This window comes from Centruroides sculpturatus, unplaced genomic scaffold (genome assembly GCF_000671375.1).
Source record: "Centruroides sculpturatus isolate CEXI.00-Female unplaced genomic scaffold, Cexi_2.0 scaffold1235, whole genome shotgun sequence".
In the NCBI taxonomy this organism is placed as follows: Eukaryota; Metazoa; Arthropoda; class Arachnida; order Scorpiones; family Buthidae; genus Centruroides; species Centruroides sculpturatus.
Window position 1 is genome coordinate 104,392 of NW_019385386.1, and position 11,299 is coordinate 115,690.

The following is an 11,299-nucleotide window of genomic DNA, read 5'->3' on the forward strand; positions in this document are numbered from 1 at the left end:
TAAACACTAGTCTAGAACTTTTCCCCCCTGAAGGGAGATGGTTAGGATTAAGGCTTACCGTGAAGAACTTGGCTTCTATTATACTATTTTAGATGCGGATTTTTGCGTTTTTGATTGCGTTTTAATAGGGTACATCGAGAGAATGTACATTAAGAAGAAATTTTTCGAAAAATTTCCCCCCACGGGAATTGCTATACATTTATAATAGTTACATTTTGAGCCACAACAATGCATGGCAGGGTCTGCTAGTATATATATAAAAATGTATACATACATAAACGTTATGTCACAGTCATCATATTCACAGGTGGTAAACACGTGAATGTGCATGTACAGTACACTAACAAAGCAATAGATAAGTAAATATTTCACCATTTAATGTATGTGATTTTGTAGGAATGGAAGTATTCATTCAACTGAAACTCGATCAGTTGTGATCCCTCCTCCACCTCCACCAGAAATTGATCAGCAGCCAGAACTGGAAGCTGAGTCACCTAAATCAGATTGGGAAGAAGTAGATGAACAATCCCCAATTGAAGAACAACCTGAAATGGATACATCTGAGTTGACTTCTACTCAACCAGGTAAATTAGTATATGATTATTATGATTCTTTTTTAGGATCTATAATGAAATATATCAAAAATGTGATGAAAAATATTTTTTTATGTTATAAAGCAATTTATTTCTACTTGCTATGTTCTGTTCAATTTTCGTTTGATTCTAAATGTTACTCCTTTTTATAATGTTTAATTTTTATTACAATGTGAAACTACTAGAAGATTTCAAAATTTTATTTGAAACTGTAGTTACTTGTTAGAAATATAATTACTAAATGAATTGCAAATAATTGTACTTAAGAGAGATGATAGATTAACCATATAGTAACTACACTCAAGCTAGCATTTATCATGTTCAATATGAAATCTTTGTTTTAAATAAATTTTTTTCTTCCAGTGTGTTGCTTTTGTAGAATGATTTTATTTAGAAAACTGTCTCTTAATTAATGATTATTTCTCCTGAAACAGTTTCTTTTAGGGTGAAAATTAAACAAACTTTTTTCATTTATATGATTTACAATATCAGGGAGTATATTAAATCAATGTGTCATAATAAATTTGAAGTGGGATTACTGGATTATTCAGATTATTTATGCAAGTGAATTTTTGCTGTACTTTGTTTATGTAATTTTTGTAGCTAGATCATATGTACAATTAAAAATATATATTATATTTTTTTTTAATTTAAAATCAGGAGAAAACTAGTTGTAAATATTTTATGGGTTGCATATTTAACCTATTCAATGTTGAAATTTTTATTTGTTGCCTGTGACACCATGTTGAATTTTCGTCTATGTTAAGCCTAAAAATTTTTTAAATAATAATCGCGTTTATTGTTAAAAATGATTTTTTTATGTTACACAAGCAAAATAAATATATTGAATAATATAGAAACAAAAAAATTATATTTTAAAAGTTTGTTTTAATATTAAAAAATTGTGACACATAGCGACATCTAGTATCAAAAACATTCTGATGTAAACAGGAAAATATTCGGGATCGCCCACGCTGGTCAGTGAGGTCAACACGAATATTTTCGGGAACAACGTAGGACAGTTTAAAACACAATGTAAATACGATAGGAATTAATTATAGTAATGAATGTTTAAAAGAAATTTAAAAGATGTTTACATAAACACTAGTCTAGAACTTTTATAGAAAATCACAAATGAATTCAAATTGTAAAGCTAAATACAGTAGAGCGTCGTTTATTTGAAACGTCTGTTATCCGAAAGCATTCCAGTTGGCAAATTTAAATTTTCGCCAGTGTTGTGGCACTGCAATCTTTGGCTATGTCTTGGGCTACTCAAATATTTGACGTTTTTGATACTAAATTAACTTCTGAAGTATAATTTTTTATTGTTTTTTATATTTTTCAATAAATTTAATTTGTTTGTACAAAATAAAGAAATAATTTTTAACAATACAATAGTCTTCGTTAGGCTTAACATTGACAAAAATTCAACGCGAAGCGACACGCAACGGAGAAAAATTTCAACATGGGATAAATTAATCTATTTTTTTGTACATGATTCATTATCCGAAAAATAAGTTATCCGAACCACCCCAGTCCCCAATTGATTCGGATAAATGACGCTCTACTGTACTTTTATTAACCACATAATGGCTTGTATTTTTATATTTGGATTTGTTACATTTTTATAATTATGTTCAAGTTGTTTTGATAATTAAGAATAATGTTTTTTCTTGCAGAACCAAAAACTTATGCAAATATGGTGAGCAAAAATGCTCCAACTACTGGATTTGTCAACAATACAGTAATTGGTACAACTAGTCCAGCCACTGTTGGTACACATTCACCAACACAAAATAAAGCTGAAGTGAATAAATCTGAACAGAGCAATGCTTCGGTTTCACCTAGTGGAAATCAACCACAAGCACAACGGATATCAAGATCTGTAAGGCCTGCTCCTGTAGTGAAGATTGTAAGAGAATCGGTTATTGTTAATCCAAGTGGAAGAGCTGAAGACAGTGGAGGTGAAGGAGAAAAACGCAAGCCTCCATTAACACAGTATCCAGATACACAACAATTATTTGTGGGAAATTTAACTCATACAATAACAGAAGATGAATTAAAACATCATTTTATGCAATATGGAAATGTATTAGAAATGCGGATTAATACAAAACAAACTCAGAAAATGGGTAGTAGTGGAAAAGTGCCGGTAAGTAGCATGATTTATAATAATTATGATAAACAACTTTCAAATTTGTATCCATAATTTTTCTAATAAGTATTATTTTTATAATTGTTTAATATATTGATATATATCTGCAGATCTGTTAATCGTATTTAAAGAAACTTTTATATTTAAAATGGCATAGAAAGTTTTTTGTTAAATCCTATTATGCGCAAATTAAATAGTTGTTTAAAAATATATTAATTTGAAAAAACTTATTATTAATTTTATTGTGGTGGATTTTTTTAAATACAGCTGTATTTTGTATGAATTGTACTTCAGAAGTTTTTCTTAATATGAAATATAATTATTGATATTCAAGGAAATGTCTCGTTTAAAATTTTAATTATTACTATGTATGCTTTCAAGAAAAATATTCTAATGATATAATAGTTACACAAAATGAATTTATGAGAATAGTATATTCATAGATTTAGAATTAGCACTATTATTATTATGTTATTTATCATCAATCAATCAAATAAGATTTTATTCATATACCATATGATTAGACTTAAACTTTTTAATATTTTACTTTGATCTATGGATTTTCTTTTTTTGCATTGTAACAATGACGTAAATACAATTTTTTTTTTCCCTTTAGAATTTTGGATTTATTGTCTTTGAAGATCCTGATTCTGTTCATAAAGTTCTGGAAAAGAAAGTGAGTTATAAATTATAGTTTTGATGACAATTTTATATATATATATATATTCTCATTCCCTGCCCACTAGTGACCAAGCGGTTCTGTTCCCTGAACACTGGGAGTTCGGTTGTGGGTTCGTGCCATGCCCAGACAGGCTGGCCACATAGTTTTCTGGTTTTCTCTAATTGGTAATGTCTGAATATGAGCCAGTTACCCTTAAAAACACCTCTCGGAAGGCACCCCGTAGGCAGATCACCAAGTGTTGCATTGCCGTAACTTAACTAAACAAACTCAGACTTTCCCAGCACAGTATTTGATTTGCAACCATCGTACATGAAAAATCAGTCATATTATTTAAAATTTGGAATTAAAATAATATATTAATGTAAAGTGTACATTTTGTTGTTTTAAATTTAATTTCATAATGACTGCATCTTTTGATCCATTTCTGTTTTATCTATCTAGCCTTTCTCTTTTGTTTTCTCCATTATTATTAAAAAGTTTCTTCAATTTGATTTAGCTACATAAAATCAATATTTACTAGTGATTGGTAATAAAAAAAATTTCTCCAAATGATCAATTTTCTCAGATAATTAATTATGATAAATAAAATCTCAGATAAATGATCTACTAATTCAAACCTTTTGTCACTATTATATGTAGAAAACTTTATTGAAATTCTCATTTAGACTAGTGCTGGCAGAAACTGGAAATTTTCTTAATCTGGTTTCAGCAAAACTGGTTTTTAAATATCATATGCCAAACTGGTTTGAATTCAGTATAGTTAACATTTTATTAAAAGTATTATAGTAAATATTTATTATTCAATATTAATTTATTTGCCTGTATCACATAGTACTTTTATCAAAAAGAGGCCAGTGGTTTTTTTTCCTTCTTCTTCTTTCTTTTTATGTTGGTAAATGCTGGGGTCTAAGTATTTAACAAATAGCATTTGGAAACTGTTTTAAACTAAATTTATGTTAGTTTTCACATAACTTTTAAATTTTAAACACAAGTAATGCATGGCATTATTTTAAAAAAGTCAAAGATGGTATATTGGTGCCATGTACAAATTAATGTTATACTGAAATTTTCCAGTAATATACATTACAAATCCAAATAAACTTCACTTCCAATTAAAAGTCAGAAAAGGCAAGTAAACCTAATGATTCCAGTTTCATTGCCTGGTTTTTAGTTTTGCAAAAGATGTGGTTTAACCAAATGCCAGTTGATCATATTTAAAAAGAAAAAAAAAACAGTTTTTTGCCAAAACTAATTCAAATTAATGTTTATTGACACTGATTGTTACTGTACATTTTATAATTTAAACAGTATTTTTATCAGATTGGTGGCATCTATTTTTCAATGTTATTCAAAGTTCAAATAAAATCTAAAATTGGCTAACTTCAATTTTTCCTATAGAATTTATGGTTTATTAAAAAAGTATTTTGTTAAATTTTAGAGTTAAAACAAAATAACTGATTCTAAAGCACTTTCATTTTTTAAAAAAAATTTAACTTGATACTGATTTTACTATACGGGAAGGCACATAATTATGTACTCTTTATTTTATTTTTGAAATACGTACTTGGGATTAGTATGTTGTATCCATTACTAGGTATGTTTCCTGTTTAGTTGAAGGATTTTCAATTCCTTACTGGTTGTCAACATGGCACTCCACAGAATTGATGCATAAACTTGTGTCTTCTAGTCTCTTCAAAAACTTTGTCTAAAATGACCAGGATGGTGAATCTTTGGTATCTTTGATGCACACTGTCAACTACTGGTTAGCCCTCAATTTTATTATATAAATTCTATCTTTGATGAAACTACATGAGAGGAAGTCTAATAGGGGAATGTTAACAAGCATGGGGGATCATGGCAATAAATTTCACACCTGACCCATATCCAGGGATTATGAACAAACCATAACCAATGCAATAGGGCTCTATCTAGCAGCAGAAACATTTGATCATTCAGTAGCATGAAAATATTCCTTGGTGATAGTAGTGCAGCCAGAAATTTAGCAGGGAGTGCAGCTTAAAAATTCAGAAATACTCAATGTTGTTTGAATAAAACTGAAGTGCAAAAATATACATATTATATATTACCTATAGTGTATTTGACTTGCTTACAGCAGTTGAATCTAGACATTAATAATTTTGTGAAAAAGTTAAAATAATTTCAAAATTTTCTAATTGACTTTAAAAAAAAACTGTAGTTTAGAAAACAGCATTTATGACAACTTTGAATTAGTAACAAATTATAACATGTTCATTAATTAACAAGGCTTTGGATTTTTCTCATTCCCTGCTTAGCATCTCAACTGTTTTCATTATAGAAGTTTTCTTTTTATAAGAAACTTTGCAGTCCAAGTTTTGTCCTTAGCTGGTGTTTACTTAGTGGCAGCTACATGATATTATGGTGTTTATATATATATATATATATAAGGAGATAAAATTAATATGGATAGTGTAGTTGATTTTGATTTTAGTGAAACTGACAGACCAGTTTCAAAATTTGGCAGTAATTCTTTTGATCTAGCTACCACTGAACAGGAAAATGAAGATGGATTTTTTCTCAGCTGAGAATATAACAAAAGTTGTGCATCACCAGAGACAAAGAAGAAACAAAAGTTTGAGCACATCACCATAATCAATGGTTGGACCAGAATTGTTATAAAATATATTTCTAACAATTCTGGTCCAACCATTGATTATGGTGATGTGCTGCAAACACTTAAATACTTTTTTGACAATTTACTGGATATTATACAAAAGAAACTTTAAAAATATATCAATTGGTGCATATCTAACTCTGAGGAATTATATCATGATCTAACATTCAATGAACTTTAAATTTGCTTTATGCTATCAATCTTGCAAAATGTTATACAGAAACCAGAATTTCAGATGTATTGATCTCTCCAGACAAGCATTGCATTTCCATTTTTCAACAAAGTTATGTCATACAAAATATTCTGCCTGATCTGAAAACATTACACTTTTCTGACAGTGAAGTATCTGATTCCTCAAATTATCCATGCCTTGAAGCTAAACAAGATTTGGCCAGTGTGCCAATATCTACAAAATAAATTTCAATCTTCTTAAATATCCAAAAAAGTATATTACCATGGATAAGAGATGTCTTTGTAAGGGTTGGCTTGGATAGGTTCATTATATCCCATTCAAAAAGGGAATGATTTGAAATAAAGTTTTATATGCTGTGCCAATTTATTAGTGTATATATATGGTCTATAATTATTTACACTGAAAAAAGTACAAAGTTTGACACAGAATTTGCAAATTTCCTAATGTATGCAAGTGTTCTGACTCTCCCAAACCACTCCTGAAACAAAGTTATGACCTAACAATGGACAATTATTGTGTATCCACAGCTGAAAAATTTTCTGATTTCAAATTCTATGGATATATATGGAATGGTGAAAATAATGTGCAAAGACATGCCACATTCCCTAAAATGTAAATTACAAAAGGGAGAAATTTATGCTTAAAGAAGAGGATGTGTCCTTGTTTTACAATGAAAGGACAAAAAGGATGTAGTCATTTTCTTAACAGTGCACAACTGTAATAATGATTTTTCTTATTTCGGAGTTAATTTAGGATAGTAATTTATATCCATAACTGCCTGAATTATCTACTTGGTTTTTTTGGAATATAATTGGAAACTATTATTAATTAGAGTAGCATCTTTCCAAATAGATCTAAAAGTAGTTACAAAAAATTCAGATTACTTTTGACTCATACTTGAGAAAATAGATACTTCAGGGGATTAAACTGATATTCTTATATATCAGTAATTTGTTAGTTAAACATCATAATTAAATGTTTTGCTGATTTTTTTTTCATAAAAATATTTATATTGTATTAATATACAATATAAGTATCATGAGAGTTGAATGTATTTTATTATTATTTGACTGTACACCTTATAATTAGGAGTGAATTAATATATTTAAAATGCTTGAAAATTAGTTTTAAATTTAATATCAATTTTTTAAAGTTCTAAAAAGTATCGTTGTGAACATAAGCTTTTGTTTAGACTTGCTTATGCTGGGATCTATATTGTTTTTTGATGGCCAACAACAGTTAAGTATGGGGAAAATTGTCTAAACCAGGGGTTGACAACCTATGGCATGCAGGATGATTTTCAGTGGCACTCTGACTGAATAGAAAAATAGTAAAAGTTATATTTTAATTATTAATTACACATTTAAATGAAAGCCATAGTTCAGTATTGGCTGTGGTACATTAAAAATGAATCTCTTGCTTGTATATTTATGTTATGGTGCATGCATTTATGCTCCGTATCGCCATCTGGGTGTTGTGTGCGCGCTTCACGTGTAAGAATATAATTCAATTAACAACTTAACTTCAAAATTATATATTTTTGAAGTCCGTTATAACTGGACCAGTTCTGATAATATTGTATATACGTAGTATGATTCAAAAGTTTGGGGACGTGGCTTAAAATTCCTTACCTTAAAAAGTTTATATTGCCGATGCATAACCACCTTTAAAGTAATCACCTTTGGCAATGATACACTTTTGCCAGTGCTTGTATAACTTTTGGAAGCGCTGCTGGAAGCCATTTTTTGAAGGCCTCCTGTGGTGCTGCTCTCACCTCATCTGATGACACAAAACGGCATTCCTGCAAATGCTTTTTCATTGATGGAAACAAATAAAAATCACATGGGGCTAAGTCCGGTGAATAGGCGGGGTGGGGAAGCACACTAATTTGAGTTTTGGCGAGAAATTGTGTGACCATTTGGGACTGATGTGCAGGTGTGTTGTCATGCAGAAGGTACCAGTCTCCACTTTGCCAGATCTGTGGCCATTTATGACAAATGGATTCCCTCAAACGACATAAAATGTCTAGATAATGCTCCTTGTTTACTGTTCTGCCTTCAGGAATAAATTCTGAATGAACAGTTCCTTGAGAATCAAAAAACCTCCATCATGACTTTTTTCTTTGCTCGGTGCATGTTAAGATCTTCCGTTAAAATACGCTGACAACTAGTCTTTTGATAAGTGAGTAGCCGCAGCAATTTCTTCAAGGGTTTGGTGACGATCTTTGTGAACACATTGAGAGACCAACTCAACATGACTTCATGGAATGAGAAATCATTCCATGAAGTCTAAGTTAGGCCAGAGCATTCATCATCTGCGATGGATTCTCGACCCTCTTTAAAACGCCAGTGCCATTTGTACATCTTTGATTTCACCATGGTAAAATCATCGTACACCTTTCTTAGCAATTTTAAAGTCTCCATAGGTGTTTTACCTAAACACTGACAAAATTTAGCGTTGCCGCGCTGTTCTTGAAACTTCATTTTTATTACGTCGCAAAACAGGTAACTCTGAAAGAAAACAATAGCACTCGCGGTTTAATCATGTGACATGGGTGAAACCAACCTGAACATGTAGGAAAGGTTTGATAGAATCAATTTCATACGCTGTAACTTTAAATACATGCTTTTGTTGTCATACCTTACTGCAGTCCCTGAACTTTTGGATCATACCACGTATAATAAAATTGGTACAATCATATTGGCACCTGGTATAAATTAGGTTTCAGCACAACAATGCTGATAGGTTGACAACCCCTGGTCTAAACCAAAGCTTAGATTAAGAATTTTTTTGTCATTTATCTATAAACTGATAAGATTTTCATGGCATTCAACTTATTATTATTATTATTATTATTATTATTACTTTTAAGAGGATATATATAAATATAATTAAATACAGGTATCCCTCATATAGCATAGCACTTTTTTGGAATGTAACTACCATTTTTTGAGAATCTGTGCTATAGGAAAACAATGGATTAATGCAAAATTTAGGGTTGTTCCAAAAATTAGTAAAAGTATACTGTGCTTTTCTGTGACAGACACCAAGAAGAAAAATATGTTTATTAAAGCAATTGATAATTTATTTCTAATCAATAATTAGTTAACAGTTAGAATTAAAAGTACTGTATTATGTGTTAATTTTAGTTAAATGTGGACATTTTCTCTTTACAAATTATTGTCGTCATCTCAGCTTTTTCATTGATCTTGATCAGAAGTATCAACAACATTTTCATATTTTTTATTTTTAACATTTTTATGGATGACAAAAATAAAATTATGTTGTTAATAAAAAATTTGTACTAGCAGGTTGCTTTTGTTCAGTCAAGTACAGAGTGACCTTTTTCCAGAATTTGTGTTCAAAACAGAATTGTTTGAGTACTGAGATGCTGCTGTATTTCATTTGTCATTTTTAATACCTATCTACAGTTAAAAATGTTATAATAAACTTTGCTAAATATGAAGATTAATCTATAAAAAGAAAAACTGTTACAATCTTAAGAGCTAAAGTCTGAAAACAATGATGACGACATCTGGTTGATAGGAAAGTTAGTGCAATTTTTTTCTTCCTTGTTCTACTATTGGTTTTCATTAAAGTAAACTTGATGAAAAGCACAAAATAATTTGAAAATTTTAATATTATAAAATCCGTAGACAAATTTGAGATGACACATGGGCATACTTGAATTTAAAAAAAATTATTGAATAATGAAGTTTAAAATTAAAAATTATGAAATTTTTTATGGAAGATTTCCAAAATGTGTTGTAGAAGTACTGAGTTGTAGAAGGGATACCTGTATTTTTAAGCTAAATAATATAAAACATTTCTATTGGCATAATTGTAAAAATTAAGAAAACAAATTTTTAGTTTACAAAAATTCAAAAAAATGTTTATTTTTATTAACTTTTTAATAATATATATGTATGTTTTCTAGCCAATTTTCTTCAATGGCCATCGTTTGAATGTTGAAGAAAAGAAAACAAAGCCCCGAGACCAAAGAATAGGTGATGGTCGCATTGGTATAGGAAGGAGTGGTATGATGGGAAGGGGCGGATTAGGAGGTCGAGGAGGTGGTCGGGGTGGCATGGGTGGCCCCCAAGGTACCGGCAGAGGAGAGATTCGTGGAGGTGGAAGAGGAGGCAATTATGGTCCACGCCGTTAAAGTTAATTGAAAATATGAATGAATGATTATTGTGATGTCCATACTGTCTACCATATGCGGCTCTGGTGCCTGAAATGCAGTTTAAGGTGAACCAGGGTAATTGTGATCATAAAAATATTTGACAATAGTTGGGCCAAAATAACGTCGTTTCTAACAAGACTTATCATAATGATGGACAAAGAAGAACATAAAATTATGTCATGTGAACAATTCTCATCTTCATTTATTTAATTAATTTGTATGGAATTATAAATATCCTTTGATTAGTGTTTCTTCCAAGAATGGGGTAAAAGTGATTTTGTTGTTTATGCTTAAAAGTTGTGAGTATTGTTTTTAAAGTGGTATTGATGTGTTAAACTAATGAAATGTCTAAGAATAATAATAAGGTAATTTACAAATATCTGAATTAAAATAGAAAACATAGTAATATTTTTACAATAATTGTATAGAAAGATGAAAACTGAATACTATATTAACAATACATGTAAATCTTTGTTAATATTATTAGTCTTCAGTTGACTAGTTAAAGTTTTAAAGTTAATGTGAATAAGACAGTAAAATATCCTTATTTACAAAAATCACAATGTTATTTCAGTGTTTTAAATTGTTATTGCAAATAATTCACTTTTTATTTGTTGACATCATCAGTTTAGAATTTGGAATCGAACATAGTATTATGGATTATTGACGAATCTTAATTCAACTCTTCAAGAATTCATAATAAAAATCACATTTGCCCCATTAATACTTTTAATGAAAACTTTGTTTTGAATTTGTTGTTATAAAGTGCTGACTTTAAAATACTCTGTTTTTCTCCCAATAGACTTTTATTAAAATGGGTGTTTATCCTGAAAAAAT

At 29.7% G+C, this 11,299-nt stretch overlaps 1 protein-coding gene across 1 annotated transcript in view; it reads left to right on the top strand.

The window, feature by feature from the left end:
* Positions 1-11,298, top strand: part of LOC111638399 (ras GTPase-activating protein-binding protein 2-like) — a 78,572-nt gene extending 67,274 nt beyond the window's left edge. Inside the window, exons 5-8 of the mRNA XM_023384104.1 lie at positions 390-584; positions 2,273-2,745; positions 3,365-3,424; positions 10,214-11,298. Of these exons, the coding sequence (XP_023239872.1) occupies positions 390-584; positions 2,273-2,745; positions 3,365-3,424; positions 10,214-10,441 (956 nt within the window). The 3' untranslated portion in view covers positions 10,442-11,298. The remainder of the gene's footprint in view (positions 1-389; positions 585-2,272; positions 2,746-3,364; positions 3,425-10,213) is intronic.
* The last annotated feature ends 1 nt before the right edge of the window (position 11,299 follows it).